Raw genomic sequence first — 21,480 nt, forward strand, 5'->3', positions numbered from 1 at the left:
TTTCGCGGCAATCATTCACATTCCTCAGATCAAAGTCCCTTTTCCAGACACGCCTGAGCAGGTGTTCTGTCTGTTAGCAAGCAGAAAGCGTGTTCTGGAATCATGGACTCGATTTTCAAAGCGCAAACAAATGCTTGTGGAATGAATGGCCCCAGGTGGAATGAAGCTTGTTCTCTTTTCTTCCTGAATGACCCGGGGACTAAGCAAGCCGCCGGTGGGGTGCATGTGCTATTAAAGGTATTCCCCATTTCCCTCATCTTTCTCCCTTTGGGTTTATTTGTAAATCATACATTGATTTCCTTGCAGGGGTCAGTCCTGCCCCGTCGCGCCCTGCAGCCAAGACGTGCCCTAACTGCCGGGACGCTGAAGGCCCCAGCCCGGCCTTCAAGTCCACCCGGCCTAGAGAGGGCCCCGCGGCTGGGATATGCCTCAGACCCGGGTTCCCGTTCCTCCCCCAACTGCCACTAGTTAGCTGTGTGACCGCGGCCAACGCCTGCTCTGTCCTGAGCACGGTCCCAGTATCCGAAATGGAGCTGGTCCACGTCTGCCACCTCTCCGCCCCGGCCGCGCCCCGCATACCCCGGAGCCTCCCGTGACAAACCCCTGACTGCAAAACCTGGACGCTGCCCCCCGCCTGGGAGCACGCCCCGCAGAGCCGGGGACGACCAGACCCGCACGCGGCACGTGACCTTCTCGCCCGCGCGGCTAGCCCGCCGGCATCGGGGCGTGGCCTCACAGGGCAGCTCTGCGGCGATTGGTCGGGGGCGGGGCCAGGCGGGCCGGAGCGGGCTGTGATTGGCCGGGGGCGTTTCAGGGCGTGGCCGCGAGAGGGGTGGCCGCGGGCGGGGCGGGAGGCGGCGGGAGTCACGGCTGGCTGTCCGTGCACCTGAGAGCCGACGCCCGGGTCTTCGAAGCTGCGCCCGCCGCCGTCCCCGTCGCCATGAGCCGCTTCAAGGTGTCCAAGTTCCGGCACATGGAGGCCCGGCCGTCCCGACGCGAGGTGAGCCCTGCCCGCAGGACCCGCGCCCCTGCCCCTCCCCCTCCCCAGACCCGCGCGGGGACCCCCGAGCCCTCCTGCCCCGGGGCGCCCCCTTCAGGCCTGGGCCCGGCGTCCGGGTTGTTCCGTCGCACCCGGAGGGCAGAGTCCGGCGCTGCCTGACCCGGTGTCTCTCTCTCTCCTCTCGAGAGACCCGCGGTTCGCCAGCTCCCCCGCCTCGCCCTGGGACCCCCAACTGGTGTAACCAGCCCGACCCGGCGGAGGCCTGAGGCCTGCGAGGCTGCCTGCCTTCTCCGCTTCCGGTCGGCCTCACTGGGGAGCCGCGGCCGGGCGCTGCTGGCACCAGCTCCTCCCTGCCGCCCCGATCGGCCCTGCCCGGGGCTGGGGTGTGGAAGGGATGCCTCTCTCCCCTGGCCTCCGCGAGTCCGGGTGTGTCAGCTGAAGAACAGGAGCCCCTCAGACAGAGGCGCGCCCCTCCCTCGGGCTTCCGCCGGCGCTTCCTTCTCTCGTGGCTGGCGCAAGAGCAGCTCTTCTCTTACTGGGGTGATGCTGCCAGGGGCTGGGTGGGGTCTGGAGAAGCCCAAGGAGGTGGAGCCCAGAGGAAGAGCTGAGCCAGGTGTTAGGGGGCGTCTCAGACCCCCGGAAGGGCAGCCGGCTTGATGAGAGGTATGCTTTAGAGATGATGCCAGTCCTGGTCTGCTGCTCCCAATGTTATTTGGAAGGCTTAGGAACTGACCTCTAGTAACCCCATCAGGAGCAAAAGCACAGCAGGGTAGCCTGGGGCAGAAGCCCAGTTTTCATCCTCTGGACGATATTTCCTCTGTACTTCCCCTCTGCTCCTGAAACCACCACTGTGAACACGACCGCACTTTCCTTCCTCTGTACTGCCTACACCCCTGTGAGGGAGACAGCCAGCAAGCAGACAGGCCTTCAAGGGCTCTGCAAGTTGTAGTAAGTGCCCTGAAGAACACAGGAGCTAAATGGCCACGTGGAGGTCATTCTCAGTACAGTGGTCAGGGTCAGCTGCAGGGAGGAGGTGACATTTAAGCTGAGACCAGAAGGGTGAGAAGCAGCCAGATACAAGAAAAGTAGGGTGGAATAGAGCCTAGCAGAGGAATGGAAGGTGAGCCCTGGGTGGATGGGGGGCAGTGTTGGGGAAGCAGGATGTGTCACATGAGTCCAGAGCCGTCCTGCAGAGCTCAAGGACCACAGGAAGAAGTTGGATGGTTTTCTTTAAAAAAAAAAAAAAAAAAAGCTTTTAAAAACGTTTATTCGTTTTTGAGAGAGAGAGGCAGAACACAGGTGGGGGAGGGGCAGAGAGTGGGAGACACAGAATCTGAAGCAGGCTTCAGGCTCTGAGCCTGACGCGGGGCTCGAACCCACGAACCGTGAGATCATGGCCTGAGTCAAAGTCAGATGCTTAACCGACTGAGCCACCCAGGCCCCCCCAGTTGGGTGTTTTCTGAGTGCGGTTGGGAGCCATTAAAAGGTTGAAAGTGGAGAGCATTGGGTAGAGATTGGCTCAGATTTGCATTAATACCGTCTTTCTGAGTGCCATCAGCGCTCCTTGAAAGGGTCTCGAGTATACTTGATGGGCCTTGGGGCTTGTCCCAGGTGGGCCTTAGTCCAGCAATGTAAACAGTCAAGCATGGGACCAGGGATTACAGAGAAAGCTTTAAACACTTTAGGTTAGGGAGAGGGGAGGACAGGTGATCTGTTCTCCTTTTCAGAGATATTCCCCATCACTCTGAACAGTAAACATGAATCAGGAGGAAAAAATAATGCAAGAAGGTAATGTTCTACCCACGGCAGGTGAACACTGAAATAGAAACTTACACGATGGGGGTGGTTTCCGGCATGCTGTGGGTGGGTGGGCTGGAAAACAAGGCCGCTCGGGTGTCAGGAAGCAGGCAGGAGTGTTGTACAGTGCTCTGATACCAACAGAGAAAACATGTGGGCCTTGTTGGTCTTAGTTTCAGAAAAAGTGCTCCTCTGCCCCCCGTTTGTGGGGGTGTTAACATTATCATCTTTTCGTGGAGGTGCATTGCTCACCTTTCTATGAGACTTTGTGGAGAGGCCTTGGTTCTTCCCCTTTCTGAGCTTGAGTGTTATCTCCTGGGGCTCGTAGGAGACACCCCCTGTACTTGGTGGAGGCCTTCAGCAGTGCCCTGGAGGAAGTTGAGTCTATCTTCTGTCTTAGGTGCTCACTTCTGCTTTCTCTGCTTCTGTCTCTCCCTTTTAACAGAAACAGTCCCCTGACCACACACACTGTTCAGTTGGCTTCTTGACTTCATTTAGCCTGAGGTCACTTCTGACAGCCTTCTCACCCTTATTAGAGATTTGATTTAATAGACAAAATTGTTCCTTCCATGACTTAGGTTATTATTTCAGGAACATTTTGAATATTCTAAGGGAGTGCGTGAATGGGGACAGGGTTGGATCTAAAGGAATGCATTTCTAGTGGTGCAGCTTTAAGGTCGAGTTCCCTGCATTATAACCCACCCCCTGCTTTAGTTACGATCAGAGTCCTGTCCATCCCAATTCTTATTCTTTATTTTCAGGCCTGGATCGGTGACATTCGAGCAGGAACCACACCCTCGTGTGGGAACCATATCAAATCCAGCTGCCACTTGATTGCGTTTAACTCTGACCGTCCAGGTAGGAAGGTGGACATAGATTCATACATTGTCATCCTAATTAGAATGGGGCAGAAGGGCAGACTCATTTCAGGTTGGAGGCTTAGGGGATCCTCATGGGGCTCAGAGGTCAGCACCATGAAGGGCCTTAGACCCCTACAAACTGGTCAAGTGCAGTAATCAGATTGATTTTGATTAGGGCATGTGTGTATACTTTGTATAAACTACACTGGCTGTGGGTTTGTTTTTGTTTGTTTGTTTTCCCCCTGGCTGTGGTTTTTAAGAGATTGGCCAGGAAGACACCGAGGGGACTGTCCCCTTTGTTTTTTGTTGCTAGTGTTAACTCAGACCTCAAACTGACAAAAATCGGGTACCTCTTTAGCTCATATAAGTAAAAGGTCCAGAGGCTTCTCTAGAGGCTCACATATGCTATTGGCCCTGACCTGTGTCCTGTCTTTTGGCCCCGGTGCCCTTGAGTGATAGCTTCTTTCTCAGGTAAAGCTGGGAAAAGGGGCAACCGGTGGCCCTAAGCTGGCCTCGTATGACCCACAATGCTAAAAAGACCACCTTTTCCCCAGTGTCTTCTGTACATCTGATGTCACAGAAGGTTCTTGTAGGGGGTAAGAACCTAACTTTGGACTGACTGTGTCCAGAGGGTTATGATCTTTTGATTGGTGGAGGCTCTGGGAAGGTCCAAGGCTGAGCTTTGGGTCTCATGTCCTCTGGGAGCCCTGGGCAGCAGACAGTTCCCATCAGGCCTGATGTCGGAGCCTCCATGTGTGTTTGACAGGTGTGCTGGGTATTGTGCCTCTGGATGGCCAAGGAGAGGACAAGAGACAGGTGGCCCACCTGGGCTGCCATTCAGGTGAGTGGAAACTGGACCCAGGAGGTCTGGAACTTGCTCCTCCCTCCCTGGGTGCAGGGACTCCTACGGTCCCATGGGTTCCCAGTCCCTCTTGCTGTCTTCACTGTGCATTTGTGCAGATGGTGTCCATATTGGAAGGCTGGGTCCTGGCTGGGAATTCCACTTGGGTGGAGAGAAGGGAAGCTGAGTGCTGCAAGTGGTTAAGCTGAGAAAGGGGGTTATGCACTGGCCGGCCCAGGCTCCAGGCTGATGCTGGCTCCCAGTCACTATAGAGGACTCAACCCTGTGGAGTTCTTAGCCCCTTGTGCTCTCCTGGAACCCAGGAGGCCACCCCTCAGCACCAGCCATCCTCCCCAGCAGGGCTGCTTGGGGCCCTTCAGGGAGGGGTCTGGCTGGGCTGCAGGGCTGCAGACAGGCCCTCACAAAGAGAGCTTTTGTCTGCTGCAGCTGCTTCTGGGGGCGCCCGGCAGCCCGCCTGGCAGTCCGCCCACTCCAAGAGAACGGCTTGCTCTCCCCGGGCTGCGGCAGCCCTGGCCCAGCTGCCTCCTCTGTCCCTCTGCAGCTGCGGCGGAGGCTGTGGGCCAGTCCCTCTGGCTTGCTGACGTTCCTGGCCGCCTGGCCGGCGACCTCGGCTGACAGAATGGGGCTGACCCTGGCTCCCCAGTCTGAGTGTGCAGCTCAGCATAGAGGTCCAGACGATGATGACGGCAGCTAACAGAGTGACGGTGGCCAAGATGGGTCAGGAGCCGTCTATGCACTAAGAACCTCGTCCATGTTTTCTCATCTAATTCTTTCTTAAAGCTCTTTACAACTTTACTGAGGTATCATTTATATTCCATTGATATTACTTGTTTTCAGTTAATAGTGTGATTACTTTTATTAAAGTTACAGAGGTAGGGGCGCCTGGGTGGCTTGGTCGGTTAAGCGTCCGACTTCTGCTCAGGTCATGATCTCATGGTCCGTGAGTTCGAGCCCCGCGTCGGGCTCTGTGCTGACAGCTCAGAGCCTGGAGCCTGTTTCAGATTCTGTGTCTACCTCTCTCTCTGCTCCTCCCCTGTTCATGTTCTATCTCTCTGTCTCAAAAATAAATAAACATTAAAAAAATAATAATAAAAAAATAAAGTTACAGAGGTAGGTATCTGTAACCCAGTGTTAGGACGTTTCCGCAAAGGGTCCTCGTGCCCCTTTGCAGTTACTTCATTTCCACCTCTGGTGCCAGTGGATCCTCTTCCTGCCCCTGCTGCCAGGGTCTTGGAGCTCCCTCCGCTGCCCGGCCAGCTGCTGTCTTTGTAAATAGTCTTGTGAGGACGTGGTCACGCCTCTTCATTGACATTCAGCCTGTGACTGCTTTCTCCCAGCAACTACACAATTGAGTAGTTGTGACAGAGACCGTCTGGCCCTCAAACCCTGAGATAGTTACTGCCTCCCCCTTTGCAGAAGACGTTCGCCAGCTTTTGCTCTACAGCGCAGCCTTTTCTGGACACTTGACATAAATGGAATTACACCACACGTAGTCTTTAAAATCTGGCCTCTTTCACTGAGTTTCGTGATTTGAGGTTCGTCTGTGTTGTAACACGTGGAAGAAGTCTGCTTTCTCATCCACTCTTACACCTTTTTGAAGTAGATTTTTAACCGTTTTTTAGCTAAGAAAACTGAGGCTTGAAGAGATCGGGAACCTGCCAACACCGGCACCGCGGTTGGCTGAGCCAGACTCGGAACCGGGTCTTGTGAGACCCCCGTGTGCTTGGTCCACTTGACCCATGGGGGAACTGCCCCGGGCTGCTGGTGTCTGTAGGTTGTAAGGCCCCGTTACTGGGAGGGCTTTGAGGAGAAGCTGGACCAAGCCTCTTCTGAGGGCTGGTAGCCTCACCACGGCCTCAACTGTTGACCTTGCTGGCACACTGCTCCCGGGATAACTTTGGCTCCTGAGAACCTGCTTTGGAGACAGTGGCACACTCTGTCCTCTTAGGTGCGGTGGTGGGGGGCACTGTGGTGGGCTGGCCTCTGGCTGCCTCCCTGCCTTTGGGGGTGCTTTCTGCCTCCTGGCTCAAGGCCAAGCGGCCTTCCAGGAGAGCAGACGGCTGGGAAGCGCTGAGAGAGTAGTCCTGCGTTCTGGGCTGTGGGGCGGCTGGGTGCTTGCTCCGATTTGGGAGAGGCAGTGCGGTGGTATGCTGAGGATGTAGGTTCTGAAACCAAACTGCCCTCACAACCACGAGCCTGGCCCTTTCTTAGCTGTGTAACTCTGGGCTGGTTACTTAACCTTTCTGTCCCCATGCTCTGCTTGGGGATGATGCCACAGTGCCATCCCGAGGGGTGGTTGTGAGGATTCGGTGAGGTAAATGTACGTACGGAACACTGGCCTGTCAGCTCAGCTGTGCACTCAGGTCGACCCGGTCGCTGCTTCTCATCCCCTTGGGAATGCCAGGTGGCTCTCGCTGGCCACTGCCCTGTCCAGTGTGGAGCCCACAAGCAGGGTGGCAGTGTTCCAGGAGTCTGGGCCAGGGCTGTCCCACAGGGTCCTTGTCTTCACTGCTCCTTGTCTTTGTCTCTTTCGGCCGGGGTGCCCGGAGTCTGGCTCTGGCCTGAGGAGGAAAGCATACCTGCTTGACCCCACTGGGGCGGCAGGTAGCAGGGAAAGTCACCGTGCGCCTTGCTCTGGTGATGCAAGCCTGGCCATCATGCTCACACCCCCTGCTGGTTTCAGGAACTGTGGGTTTCCTGTCTGCGCTGTGGCTCACTCTGCGTGCCCCTATCTCCCTCTCCTGGCCTTCCGGAGCTGAGCAGTTCAGGTTCTTAGATTGCAAGGAACTGAGGCCAGCTCCAACTTGCTTTAGCCAAAAAGGGATTTGGAGGAAAGCTTCCAGAACTGAAAGCCTGGGGAGCTTCCAGAGCTGAAGGAGCAGCTGGATGTACAGGCCTTAGGAGGGTCCTGGCTAGGACCTGACGGCTCCTTCCCAGCTGGCTGCCCTCCCCCCAAGGCTAGTCCCTGAGGCACCCTTTCACCAGACCTCACTTCCTGGTTTAATTGCCTTATGAGAGCAGCTGGCTGCTCAGGCTCGGGTCAGGTGCCCTCAAGCCAAGTGTCAGCCCCGGTGGGACCTGAGGAGCAGAGAGCTCCTAGCCTAGGCCCGTCATCCAGGCTCTGCCTCCCAGATGTTCTAACCTGTTCTGGTCCTTCATATTCCCCAGGGCTCCCCGTGCCTCCTCCACGAAGCTGTCCTGACCCCTGACCTTGGGGTCCCCCTGCGTGCTCAGTCCGTGTTTTGCCACGTCTGCAGAGACGTGTGTGTGAGGTGGTGAGGGTCTCCTAGGGCTGGGTGGCAACTGTCTGGTTTGTGAATACCTCGTGGGCCCAGAGCAGGGCTGGTACTCGCATTCATTCACATGTTGATGTGCTGAACCCCGCATTGCATTCTGGGTTTTGAGCAAAGGCAGGTGCTCAGTAGTTTGAGGAGCTTTGTGTCTGTCATCCTGCTAGCTTCCTGACGCAGGGCTTTGCCCGTTCTGGGGCATGTATATCACAGGCAGGGGTTTCCAGAAGTGCCTTTCCTTGTGGGCTTTCAGCCTGCCACCGTGTGGGCCGAGGTGTCCTGTGTGAAACCCTAGGCTGCGGTTCTCTGCCTTGGGGAGACATCACATTGGGCTGGAAACAAAGTTCTGGTGAGTTCTCATGAGGCCCATGTCAGTCGTTGCTCTCCCACAGACCTGGTCACGGACTTGGATTTCTCTCCCTTTGATGACTTTCTTCTGGCCACGGGTTCAGCCGACAGGACGGTGAGTGGAGCTGCTGGACAAGTTGCTCAATGCGTCTCCCCCTCCCCTCAAGGGCCCTCAGCCCCTCCACAGGCCTCCAGGGCTGGGCTAGCCCATATTCTCAGTTCCTTGATCTACACCAGCTCCCGTGAGCTTCTGTGTGCTTGCTGGAAGCTGTGGCCCTGACTTGCCATTCTGCTGCTTGGCTGCCTAAGGAGAGCAGGGCTGGGGTGGTGTGGGACATTGAGGAGACAGAGCAGAGCCCCACTCCGTGGCTCCTGTCTCCCCCACCCCCGCCTCTAATTACACCCTATGATCCTGGGCTGGATTACCCTGGCTTTCCTAACACAGGATACACAGCCTCTATGTCCAGGTACAACCCCTGGGGTTGGGGGCAGCCCTAGGCAAGACCAGCTGGAGGCTCTCCCCAGCCCTGGGCTCACCGACCTGCTGTTTCCCGTAGGTGAAGCTGTGGCGACTACCGGCCCCTGGCCAGGCGCTGCCCTCGGTGCCGGGGCTGGTGCTGGGCCCTGAGGGCGTCCAGGTGGAGGTACTGCAGTTCCACCCCACCGTGGACGGTGTCCTGGTGAGTGCGGCGGGCACCGCCGTGAAGGTCTGGGATGTAACCAAGCAGCAGGCCCTCACAGGTACGGGCCGCGCTGGCCTTGCCCACCCTGGGCGGCCCCCCGGCTGGACGGCACTCCGTTGCTTTATGTTTTTGCTAACGTGAATTTTAAAATCTGTGTTAAAGTTTCATGTGTTCGTGGTTTGAAAGGTGGTAAGATTCCGGCAGACGTATTACACATGCTCCATCCGTCCCCACTTCCTGTAGGCATCTGTTTTCATTTCATGTAGCTGTTTTTCTTCCATATGTCTAAATAACTTCCTCATACTGTTATTTCTCGAACTGTATGTCACTTCGATTTTGAAAACAAACGTCTGGCTGCTTCTCTGCCAGGCGGGGATTTTGCTCTCTTACAGCCCCTTCCCCCACGCTTCTCTCGATTTCACGACCTAGCCTGTCTTAGTCCATCCCGAGTCCAGCTGCTCTAACACACCACCACAGCCGGGGCGCTCATTTCTCGTGGTTCCGGAGGCTGGACGTCCAAGATCTGGGTGCCGGCAGGTTCCGTGTTTGGTGAGAACCCACTTCCTGGGTCACAGATGGTCGTCCTGGTGGTGTGTCCTCACGTGGTGGAAGGGACGAGGACACTCTCAGGGCCCCTTTCTTAGGGGTACTAATCCGGTTTGGGAGGCTTCACCCTTGTGACCTAATCACCTCTTTCAAGCCCTGCCTCCAAACACAGCGGGAGTTAGGCTTCAACTCGTAGGGTGATACAAACATTCAGACTACGCGTAGATGATGACAGTCTAGAGCCCGATTGCTCAGTGAATGGTTACGACCCTGCACTGTGACCCCCACGGAGCCCTGGCGTTCTCTGGTGATGCCACTGAGTCGTTTCTGCCGAGGCCCTGACACGCTCATCCCCTTTTTAGGGAAAAGACGCGAGGCTCAATGAGTTAAAGGACAGCCTTGCCTTCTAGAACTGTGCAGGGTGACCAGGGCGGGACACCAAGGTGGTGTCCCCATCTCTGGGGCTGGGACCCAGGGGCCAACCAAGGGCCCCCAGTAGCATAAACTATGCACAGAGAGCTCCTGGTACAGTCAAGGAGACCAGCTTAACCTTTGGAGCAGAGGTGAAGGTTACCAGGCAGGATGTCACTAGGGGGTCACCCAGTTGTAACTGCTGCGTCTCAGGTCCTCTCGTGCTGCAACTGTGCTGAGGGTCTTGCATGTTGCAGATGAGGTTAAACAACTTGACCAAGAACAAGGAGCAAGTGGGTGGCAGGGCTGGGATTGATCTCGGGTCAGTAAGCCCTGGCATAGTGGTCCTCTGCTGCTGCAGAACAAGTGATCACAAAACCTAGGGGTTTAAAACAATTAGGAGCATCTGTTTATGTCACAGTTTCTGAGGGTCCAAGATTTGAGAGCTGCTTAGCCGGGTGGTTCTGGCTAAGGGTCTCTTACGAGGCTACAGTTGAGACACTGGCTTCGTCATCTGAAGACGTGACTGGGGCAGGAGGCTCAGCTTCTCAGAGGGTTCATGGACACGGTGCTGGCTATGAGCAGGATGCCTCAGTCCTTGCCATGGGGCCTGTCCCCGGGCCGCCTGAGTGCTCCCACAGCATGGCGGCTGGCTGCCCCTGGTGGACGGTCTGGGTCTCTCTCCTTGCGTCCAAAGCCTCAGGTGTCCCTTGGCTTGTACGTGGCGTCTTCTCCGTGTCTTCGCATCGTCTTCCCTCTGTGCACATCCAATTCTGTGTCCACGTCTCCCTTTTCATGAAGACCAGTCATATAGGACTAGGGTCCACCGTAATGATACCAGCTTAACTTGATCTGCAAAGACCCTGTTTCCAGATAAAGTTATAGTGCAGGTGTTGAGGGTTAGGATGTCAGCATCCTTGTTTGTTTTTTTTTAAGTTTATTTTTAAATAATGTCTGCACCCCACAGGGGCTCGAACTCATGACTCCCAAGATCCAGAGTCACATGCTCTTTCAATATTGCCAGCCAGACGTCCCAGCATCTTTTCGTGAGGGAGACAATTCAACCTATAATAGGAGGAGCATCAAAAAATTTGTGGATGTATTTCAAAAAAAATTTTTTAACGTTTATTTATTTTTGAGAGAGAGGGAGAGGGTGGAGGAGGGGCAGAGAGGTAGACACAGAATCTGAAGCAGGCTTCGGGTTCTGAGCTGTCAGCACAGAGCCTAATGTGGGGCTCGAACTCATGAACCGCAAGATCTTGGGCTGAACCGAAGTTGGATGCTTAACTGACTGAGCCCCTATGCCTATGTGGACATATTTCAAAACTGTCACACTGGGGAAGGAGCAGGGGTGGCCCAAGCAGAGTCCAAGGTGGGAATGTGGCTCAGCCACGGGGTGGTGTCACTTAGGTGGGGTGTGTTGGTGAGTGACTGGAAGTAACCCTGGGTGGGAGCTGAGAGCCCGTCTGAGGAGCAGGGAGCCTCAGAAGGTTTTTGAGTGCAAGCGTGGCCTGCTGAGGGCAGGGCTAAAGGGAGAAGTCCCGGGTGCAGTGCAGCGTGTCTGGGAGGACATGCACCTCGTGCTCTTCCTGCAGGAGAGGGGCCCTTGCAGCTCCGGCCTGCGCCGTGGGAAGTTATCCCCAGCCAGGTCCTCCTGCACCCGCTTCCCTGGTGCTCCCATTGCCCAGGGCAGGGTGGGGAGACACTAGATGCCCTCCTGACCTTGGCTGCTTCTCTACAGAGCTGGCGGCCCATGGGGACCTGGTGCAGGGTGCTGTCTGGAGCCGGGATGGAGCCCTGGTGGGCACGACGTGCAAGGTAAGCAGCTGGACAGTGAGACTTGGCTCTGTGGGGGGGCCAGGGGGACCAAGGGCTTCTCTGAAAGAGAAAATGTGGGGTCTGCATACCTGGGAGATCCTCTTTCCAAAATTCTTTTCTCTGCCTTCTTGGAAGACCCATTTTCCAGGTGGGTTTTTGTTTTTGTTTTTGTTTTTTTGGTGTCAAGTTTTATTTCCCATTTGGTTTATTAGACAGTAAGTTCCAGGTGTTGGCCTGTGCTCTGCAGTCAGCGGGGCCACTAGCCCCCAAGCAGCCCCTGCTGGAGGGCAAGGTGGTCGTGCAGCAGGGCGTGGTTCGCTTGCTCAGTCTCCGCTGGTGCACGCCCCTTCCCAGAGACAGCGAGGTGGGGCCTCCCTCGCTGAGGAGGAGGGGACAGGCAGAAGCACCAGCTGGACAGGTTGGGGCTGTGACCTCCCCCTCCAATGAGAAGCCCTCTCTGCCCTGATTTGCATGCCCTTAGCTCTTCACAGAGTGAGGTCGAGAGGGAGGGAAGGAGGAGAGTGGCAGGAGATAGTCACCACCGGGAGTTTTTACTTTATGGTTACCAGAGGAGCGTAGTTTGTGCCTGTTTTACAAATTTGGGACAGGAGTGGAAAAGTAAAAAAAAAAATCACCTGTAATCCTCCCCTGCCAGGGGCGATGTCTGTCACCATCTTGACATCTTTCTCTCTGAACTTTTCTTAGGCATGTTTTCCTGTATGTGTTGAGATCGCACTCTCCACGTTACTCTACCCTGTGTTTTACGTTCTGTGTAATATGTATGTTTTCCAGTTCATCAGTAATTGAATGAACATCGCAGAAAATATTCTATCATTCAGATTTACGAGTTCACTTGAGTTATGCTATTACAAGTTGTAACATCTGAATATATTTACATACAGATCTTTTGGGGAGTTTTGTTTTTTGTTTGCAATGTGACTTTCTTAAAAAAAAATTTAAGATTATTTATTCATTTTGAGAGACTGTGTGCATACACATTAGGGAAGGGCAGAGAGATGGAATAAGAGAGAATCCAAAGCAGGCTCTGCACTGTTAACACAGAGCCCAACGTGGGGCTCGAACCCACGATCCGTGAGATCATGACCTGAGCCGAAACCAAGAGCTGGACGCCTAGCCGACTGAGCCATCCAGGTGCCGCTCAACATAACTTTAAAAAAGATTTTTTTTAACGTCTATTTATTTTTGAGAAAGAGGAGGAAAGAGAGAGAGAGAGAGCACACGCATGAGCCAGGAAGAGGCAGAGAGAGAGAGAGAGAGGGAGACACAGAATCCAAGGCAGGCTCCAGGCTCTGAGCTATCAGCACAGAGCCTGATATGGGGCTTGAACTCACGAACCGTGAGAGCCAAGGTCAGACGCTTAACCAACTGAGCCACCCAGGCGCCCCTCAATGTGACTTTCTTAGCTTAGAAAGCTTAGGGGCCGGCAAACTTCTGTAAAGGACCAGATGGTACATACTTTGGGTTTTGCAGGCCACACTGTCTCTGTTGGTGCCATTTTGTAACAAGGAAGCGGCTACAGACAAATGTAAATGGTGGGCATGTCCACGTTCTAGTAAAACTTTATCTGCAGAATCAGATCTCGGGTTGTGGGTTGGATTTGGCTGACTTGGCCTGAGGGCCTTAGCTCCCTCTCCCCCCACCCGCCACCCCGGGTCTAGATTTTTACCAGGGACATTGCTGGCTTGGAGGTTGTGAAGGTTTGTCAGCTGGTTGGTACATTTTCCCTAGTTGTCTTCCAGAGGAGTAATGCCAGCGTCCTGGGGCTGTGTGTGGAGGTTGTGGTTCCAGCCTGGGCTTTGGGAGGGGACTTGGGTGTCTGTTCCGCCCTCTGAACCTGCTGCTCTGCCGCTTCTCATCCGAAACGTGGGGCAGCAGGAGCACCGGTCCCGCAGGCGGAAGCCCTGCCGCTGGGCCCCTGCCCTTCTCTGGCCTTAGAGCTCCTCCAGTGGGTGCCTGAAGGACTCAGATCTGCAGCTGTGACAGAGGATAGTGGGAAGGTGCCTTGGCTTCCCCAGTAGCAGAGCGGCCCTGAGCGGATGAGGGCAGCATCCTCACGGGAGGTGCAGGTGTGGTCTCCACCAGTATGAATGTTCTGATGTTAACGGCCCTCGCCCGGACCGGCCTGCCTGGGGTCTGGCTGTGGGGCTCAGGGCAAGCCGGGGCCACCTCTCTTAGAGCTCTCTCTGGCCACAAGGCTGGATGGCTTCCTGGTGAGGGGGATCCCGCCAGTGTCCACCCATGGCCTGCAGGTGTGACTTGGATGGTCCTTCACTTAAGAGCTGCGGCCCACAAGGCCAGTCCAGGCTGCAGCCTGGAGGGAGGTGGCTTCTCTCGGTCTTGCATCCACTGCCCCGTGTCAGCTCCAGGCCCCCAGCCCAGTTGCAGGTAGGATGTCTGAGCTTCAGGTGTCTAGAGGCTTGACATGGGTCACTTCCTGTGGAGCAGTCAGAGACACCCCCCTCCCCTCCACAGAGCTCACAGCCCAGCACAGTGGTTTCTGGTTTCTGTGAGGCTACAAAGAGTTGGATTAGGATGCAGGCTTGTCTCCCAGGGCTCCTGCCATGTGAGGAGGCAGCCAGGTGAGGAGTGCCAGCAAAAGGAGCTGCGGGCGACTGCCAGCGAAGGGAGGCAGGTGGGGCGAGGGCGAGTATGAGGCCAGCTGAACTGGGGATGGGACTGGGTGACCGAGGGCAGGGAGGAGGGCCTAGAGCGTGGGAAGGAGGGTGTTAGCTCTGGGGAGTTAGCAGAGGGTTTACTGAGGAAGTGTGCAGCTGTCCAGGCACTCCTCCCCAGGGGTCTGAGCCCCATTTGCCTTCCAGTTTGAATGGTGGGGTCGGGGGGTGAAAAGTGACCCGGTCACAGAATGCCCCTCTGTGTCCTGCCGCCTCCTGTCGGCGTGATGAGTCAGCTTCCTATAGGCTGTTGTCTCCTGAGGATGAGTGAGTGTGATGAGGCCACAGCTCGGTCCGATGGAACTCTCCTGCGCCTCTCGACCCAGGAGCCTGAGATTGTGGAGTAGGAACCACTGGTTCCCCACATGGGTGGCTGGAGTAGAGCCCTCCCCCACGCCCACCTCTGCTTTCCTGGACCTGGGTGCTCTACCTGTGGGGACACAGCACCTGACATTGCCGCGTCTGGGTGCAGCATCCTGGAGGGGACGCTGTCCTACAGGGTGTGATCTCCACTCCGAGCTGTCAGTGGTGGCTGGGGGCCACCGCGGTCCTGAGTTTGCTGCTGCCCTCTCCTGTCAAGGGGCACCCTCAAGATCCTGGTCGGGGGTCTGAAATGCCAAAACCTTTGGGAAATGGTCCTGGGGAGGGGCCACCCCCATGACTGAAGGTCAGGAGGAGGTGTCCGTGGGTTTGTCCTGAGCACGTGGGGGAGCCAGTGAGGGGCCTGCCCTCCACAGGAGGGAGCTCTGCTCAGACAGGGGTTGCAGGCTGGGCTCTAGGTTTATACACAGGACTGCCTGATTTGGGTACAGCGTGGGGGACACTCTCCTTCCTCTCGGGGCTTCCCCCTCTCCACACCATCTCCTGCTGGCTGTCTGGTTCTGCCTCCCAGGACCCCTGATTTTACCGCAGAAGCCCCTTCCTGTTCTCTTCCCAGCTCCTCCAGCTGAGGGAAATGCAGCCAACCACTAGGGGGCGTGTCGGCCTCACGGATGGGCAGGCAAGCTGCGATCCCGCTCCATGTGGTCCGGTTGTGTCTGTGAGCCCAGTGAGGACATACACCTTGGCCACCCAGGGCCACCCCCTCTGCCGTGGCCCAGCAGGCCAGGCCAGCCTCCAGTGCCAAGTCTGACCCCTGGTGTGGATCCAGTGTTGAACCCCCTGCATTTGGTGGCCCAGCTGCCTTTGGGGAGCACCCATGTGGCAAGAATTGAGACTCTGACCTGTGAGACGTGTTGCTATCACTTGTCCTCGTCCTACCCGGGGCTTAGGGGTTTGCCCAGGTCACAGAGCCCGTAAGTGCTGGAGTTGGCATCCAAACCCAGGCCATCTGTCTCTCCACATGGCTCCTGGTGGGAGTGGCCCCTGTTGCCAGGAGACTTTCTCTCTCTCTCTCTCTCTTTTTGAAGTTTATTTATTGGGGTGCCTGGGTGGCTCAGTCTGTTGGGCATCTGACTTCAGCTCAAGTCGTGATCTCATGGTCACAAGGCTCATGCGTTCGATCCCTGTGTCAGGTGCACTGCTGTCAGCAGAGAGCCTGCCTCTGATCCTCTGTTCCCTTCTTTCTCTCTGCCCCTCCCTGACTCACGATCTCTGTCTCTGTCTCAAAAATAAATAAACATTTAAAAGTAAATAAATAAAATTTATTTACTCATTCTGAGAGAGAGAATACAAGAGGGGGAAGGGCAGAGAGAGAGAATCCCAAGCAGGCTCCTCACTGTCAGCCCAGAGCCCAACGCGGGGCTCAAACCCACCATCCATGAGATCATGACCTGAGTCATGAGTCAAGAATTGGACGCTTAAATGCCTGAGCCAGCCAGGCGCCCCAAAGAGGCATTCTCTCTTGCCCATAGTCTCTCAAGATCCTCTGTCTCTCGCTGTCTCTCCCTATTGTGTGTCTCTCGCTGCCCTGTTTCTCCTCGATCTCTGGTTGTCCTCTGTCCCTCTGTCTCTCTGTCTCTCTCTCTTCTCTCCCTGTTCTCTGTCTCTGTCAGTCTGTGCCTCTCTCCATTTGTCTCCATCGTTCGCTCTTCTCTCGGCCTGTTTCTGTCCTGTGCACCTCTAGACAGCGTCCTCCTGAACTCAAGGCTGTGGGTGGTGCCGCACAGCACGGCTGATCCTGGGGTCGGGCCTGGTTCCCGCATGGCACGTAGCAAGTGCTCTATGAACTGCGGCTGGGAAAACTTTGACAGGAGTGACCCAAGGACCCTGAGACCCTGCCAGCATGTCAGGAAGTCCTGGGCCTGGCCCTCTCTGTTGTTCACTTGTCCACTTGTCCAGCACTCACCCGCTGCCCCCTCCATTCCCACCGTCTGGTCTCCTGGCATGACCTTGTCTTCCCCTTCATGTCACGTGTCAGCAAGTTCCTGTTTCCACATTTTTGTTCATGCATTTCCACCTCCTTTGAATACCTTTCCCTTCCCAATGCAAGCTCTGCCTGTCCTTCAAGGTTCATCTCAGCACCCAAGTGGGAACCAGGCAGAAACTGAGCAGCTAGTACCTGGTACCTGGGGTTCTCATGTCCCTCCTCCCTGTCTGGTCTCGTGTTGGTTGGGGTGGTGCATTTGCTGTAGGTAAACCGCTGTTGCTGCATGAACTGAAGGTCACAGTTTACACGAGGGCTCACTCTGGATGATGCATTGTAGGGGTTTTGACGAACGCACGACATCACGTCCCCACCGTGACAGCATTGTGCAGAATAGCTTCGCCGCCCTAAAGTGCCCTGTGCTTCACCCATTCACCATCCCCCTCCAAACTGCTGGCAACCACTGATTCTTTTGCTGTCTCTCAAATGTTATTTGCCTTTTTGCGGATGTCATGTAGTTGAAATCATACAACACACAGCCTTTCCAGATTGGCGTCTTTCCCTTAGTCAGGTGCACTCGTGGGCCCTCCATGGCTTTTTGTGGACGAAGAGCTACTTCTTTATGGTGGTAAAAACACATCATAAAATTTGCCATCTTAACCATTAAAAAATTTGTTAACACTTACTTTTGAGAGAGAGAGCACACGTGTACATGAACACGTGTAAGTTGGGGAAAGGCAGAGAGAGGGAGACAGAGGATCCGAGGCAGGCTCCATGCTGTCAATGCAGAACCCACCGTGGGGCTCAAACCCACGAACCGGGAGATCATAACCTAAGCTGAAATCAAGAGTTGGCCGCTTAGCCGACAAGCCACCTAGGCGCCCCTTGATCATTTTTTAAATATACGGTAATGTTAAGTTTATTTACATTGTTGTGAAACAGGTCTCCTGAACCAAAACTCTATACCCATTAAACAACGTCCCTTTGCCCCCTCTCCCCGCTAGCCCTCAGTAACCGCCATTCTGTTCCCCGTGTGTGATTTGAGCTACCTTAAATACCTCGTGTAAGTGAATCATAGACGATTTGTCCTTTTGTGGCTGGCCTACTTCATTTACCCTAATGTCCTGGAGGTTCATCTGTGTTGTGCTATGTGACAGGATGTCCTTCTTCAGGCTGAATACCATCCCATCGTATGTGGGGACCACATTGTGTTTATCCGCTCATCTGTCAGTGGGCTCTTGGGCTGCCTCCACCTCTTGGCTGTTGTGAATAATGCTGCAGTGAGTGCTGTGAATAATAATGTGAATAATGAACATGGCACCCTCTTGGTGACCCTCTTCCCGGTTCTCTCAGTATACGCTAAGAAGTGGAATTGTTGGATCATAAGGTAATTCTGTTTTTACTTTTTTGAGGAGCTGCAGCTCTCTTTTCCACAGCGACCACACTGTCTTATGTTCCCACCGACAGTGCACAAGGCTCCCAGCTTTTGCACTTCCTCCCCGGCCCTGGGTCTTTGATAGTAGCCTCCTAATGGATGTGAGGTGGTATCTCAGTGTGGTTTTAGTCCTCATTTCCCTGATGATTAGTGATGGTGAACGTCTTTTCATATACTTGTTTGCCATTTGTATATCTTCGAAGAAATATCTGTTCAAATCCTTTACACCATGTTTACTTTTGAGAGAGGAGAGAGAGAGAGAGCAAGCGCACATGGGTGAGGGGCAGAGAGAGAGGGGGACAGAAGTATCCGAAGCAGGCCCCGCAGCAAGCCTGAGGCGAGGCTCCAACTCACGAACTGTGAGATCGTGACCTGAGTCAAAGGCAGATGCTCACCTGACTGAGCCACCCAGGTGCCTTTGCCCATTTTTTACATACAGGTATTTGATTTTGTTGTTGTTGTAGGAGTTCTTCATGTATATTTTTTTAAGTTTATTTAGTTATTTATTTTGAGAGAGAGGGAGTGCGAGTGGGGGAGGATTAGAGAAAGGGGGAGAACCTCAAGCAGGCTTCGCGCTATCGGCACAGAGCCCATGTGGGGCTCGAACTCATGAAACCGTGAGGTCATGACCTGAGCGGAAACCAAGAGTCAGACAGGCGCCCCTTCAATATATTCTTTTTTTTTTTAATTTTTTTTTTTTAACGTTTATTTATTTTTGAGACAGAGAGAGATAGAGCATGAACAGGGGAGGGGCAGAGAGAGACACTGAATCTGAAACGGGCTCCAGGCTCTGAGCTGTCAGCACAGAGCCTGACACGGGGCTCAAACTCACAGACCGTGAGATCATGACCTGAGCCGAAGTCGGACGCTCAACCAACTGAGCCCACCCAGGCACCCCAATATATTCTTGATATTAACCCCTTACCAGATCTGTGATTTGCAAACATTTTCTCCCATCCCTTAGGGCAACCTGTCTTTTGACTCTGTTGATTGTCTCCTTTGAAGAACAGAAGTTTGATGCAGTCCTGTTTGTCTGCTGTTGGCTTTGGTTCCCTGTGCTTTTAGTGTCCTATGCAAGGAGTCATTACCAAATCCGATGTCATGAAGCTTTTCCCCTACGTTTGCTTCTGGGAGTTTTTTTTTTTTTTTTTTTTTTTTTTTTTTCAACGTTTATTTATTTTTGGGACAGAGAGAGACAGAGCATGAACGGGGGAGGGGCAGAGAGAGAGGGAGACACAGAATCGGAAACAGGCTCCAGGCTCCGAGCCATCAGCCCAGAGCCCGACGCGGGGCTCGAACTCACGGACCGCGAGATCGTGACCTGGCTGAAGTCGGATGCTCAACCGACTGCGCCACCCAGGCGCCCCATGCTTCTGGGAGTTTTATGGTTTGGCTTCTTCCTTCTTTTCTTTATCACGGAATAGTATTCCATTGTACGAATGTGCCGCAGTTCATCTGTTCACCTGTTGAGGGACCTGTTGATTGCTTCCATTTTTTTTTTTGCAACTTTTAAAAGTGCCGTGAACGTTGATACCAGCATACGTTCTTAACTCATTCGGATAAATTCTTAGGAATGTAATCGCCGGATCATACAGTTAAGAGTTATCTGTAGCTTTGTAAGAAACTGCCAGACTGCCTTCTAAAGTGGCTATTACGTTTGCATTCCCATCAGCAATGAGTAAGAGTTTCTGTTGCTCCCTAATCTCTCCAGCATTTGGTGTTGTCATTTTGTAAAAAAAAAATTTAGCCATTCTAATAGGTGTGTGGTGGTAACTTGTTTTAGTTTGTAATTCCCTAATGAGACATGATGTGAAACAGGTTTTCCTGTATTCATTGTTCATCGTGTGTATCTTTTCTGATGAGGTGTTTGTTTAGGTCTTTTGCCCATTTGTTCATTCGGGTTATTTTCTTATTTTTAAATAGAATCTTACTTTTTAAAATTTTTCTAATGTTTTAAGTGTTGTGTATTTGGGATACAAGTCCTCTCTCAGATAGGTGCTTTGCAGGTAGTTTCAGCCTGTGGCTTGTCTTTCCTTTTTCTTTTTTAAATTTTTTTTTCAACGTTTATTTATTTTTGGGACAGAGAGAGACAGATCATGAATGGGGGAGGGGCAGAGAGAGAGGGAGACACAGAATCGGAAACTGGCTCCAGGCTCTGAGCCATCAGCCCAGAGCCCGACGCGGGGCTCGAACTCCCGGACCGCGAGATCGTGACCTGGCTGAAGTCGGACGCTTAACCGACTGCGCCACCCAGGCGCCCCTTTCCTTTTTCTTATCAGTGTCTCTATAGACCAGAAGTTTATGATTTTAATGAAACCCAGTTTTTTATTTTTTTGGTCACGTTGTATAGATGCAACACCAACACTTTTGATATTGTATCTAAAACTTCATTGCCAAATCCAAAGTCACCTAGATTTTTCTCCTGTGTTATCTTCTAGAGCTTTTGTAAGTTTGCATTTCACATGTAGGTCTGTGATCCATTTTGAGTTGGTTTTTGTAAAAGATGTAAAGTCTTTTCACATGTGAATGTGCACTTGTCCCAGTGCTGTTTGTTGAAAAGACTGTCTTTTCTCAATTGTGTTGCCTTCAGTCCTTTGTCAGAAATCAGTTGACTGTATTTGTGTGTGTTTGGCTTTTGGCTTTGTCCAGCAAAGCCGAGGATGACAGCAGAAAGGATTACTCAAGACTCCGAGCACGAGGTGAGAGGGAGGCTAGGGGAAGTCTTCCTGCACCCCTCCCAACTCCCCGGCTCCCACATTTATCAGGCATAACTATAGGGAAAACATTGTGCAGTATGCCAGTGGCTGCGGGCAAAAAAAACAAAAACAAAAACAAGAAGAAACAAGACAACAAAAAAACAAGAAAGCGGGCAAAAAAACAACAACATGGCATTCCAAAGACTACAAAAGAGCAGATGCTGAAAGCAAGGTGGAGAATAAGATAAGATACCCCGTTGATAACAGGGTCTAGGGAATTCCCGAGCCCAGGCAGGACCCACCCCCTGTATACAGATTAACTAGATACACGTCTGCTGTTTTCAGCAAGGCCAGAAAGTACTGTTCTGCTTTGCAATTCATTCCCTTTAATCTCCTTAACCAGGACATAGCTATTTGATTCCCCACATTTGTGGGGGTCTGTTTCTGGGCCTTCCGTTCTGTTCCTTTGATCTATTTGTCTATCCTTATGCCAGTACCACATTGTCTGATTAATGTAGCTTTAAAGTTGGGTACTATTGGTCCTACTCACTTGGTCTCCTTCAGTATTGCCTGGGCCATTCTGAATCTTATGCCTGTTCATATAAACTGTAGAATCAGTTTGTCGATAAGCACAACATAAGTTGCTGGAATTTTTACTGGGATTTCATTGAACCTGTAGATCAAGTTGGGAAGAGCTGACATCTTGACGGTATTGAGTCTTCCTGTCCATGAACGT

At 53.5% G+C, this 21,480-nt stretch overlaps 1 protein-coding gene across 1 annotated transcript in view; it reads left to right on the forward strand.

The window, feature by feature from the left end:
- The first annotated feature begins 836 nt into the window (after window positions 1-836).
- The window catches only part of LOC122471728 (coronin-7), a 57,126-nt gene continuing 36,482 nt past the window's right edge, over window positions 837-21,480 (forward strand). Inside the window, exons 1-6 of the mRNA XM_043560688.1 lie at window positions 837-1,000; window positions 3,559-3,655; window positions 4,424-4,498; window positions 8,202-8,272; window positions 8,715-8,898; window positions 11,539-11,615. Of these exons, the coding sequence (XP_043416623.1) occupies window positions 941-1,000; window positions 3,559-3,655; window positions 4,424-4,498; window positions 8,202-8,272; window positions 8,715-8,898; window positions 11,539-11,615 (564 nt within the window). The 5' untranslated portion in view covers window positions 837-940. The remainder of the gene's footprint in view (window positions 1,001-3,558; window positions 3,656-4,423; window positions 4,499-8,201; window positions 8,273-8,714; window positions 8,899-11,538; window positions 11,616-21,480) is intronic.

The sequence above is a fragment of the Prionailurus bengalensis genome, chromosome E3 (assembly GCF_016509475.1).
Source record: "Prionailurus bengalensis isolate Pbe53 chromosome E3, Fcat_Pben_1.1_paternal_pri, whole genome shotgun sequence".
NCBI lineage: Eukaryota > Metazoa > Chordata > Mammalia > Carnivora > Felidae > Prionailurus > Prionailurus bengalensis.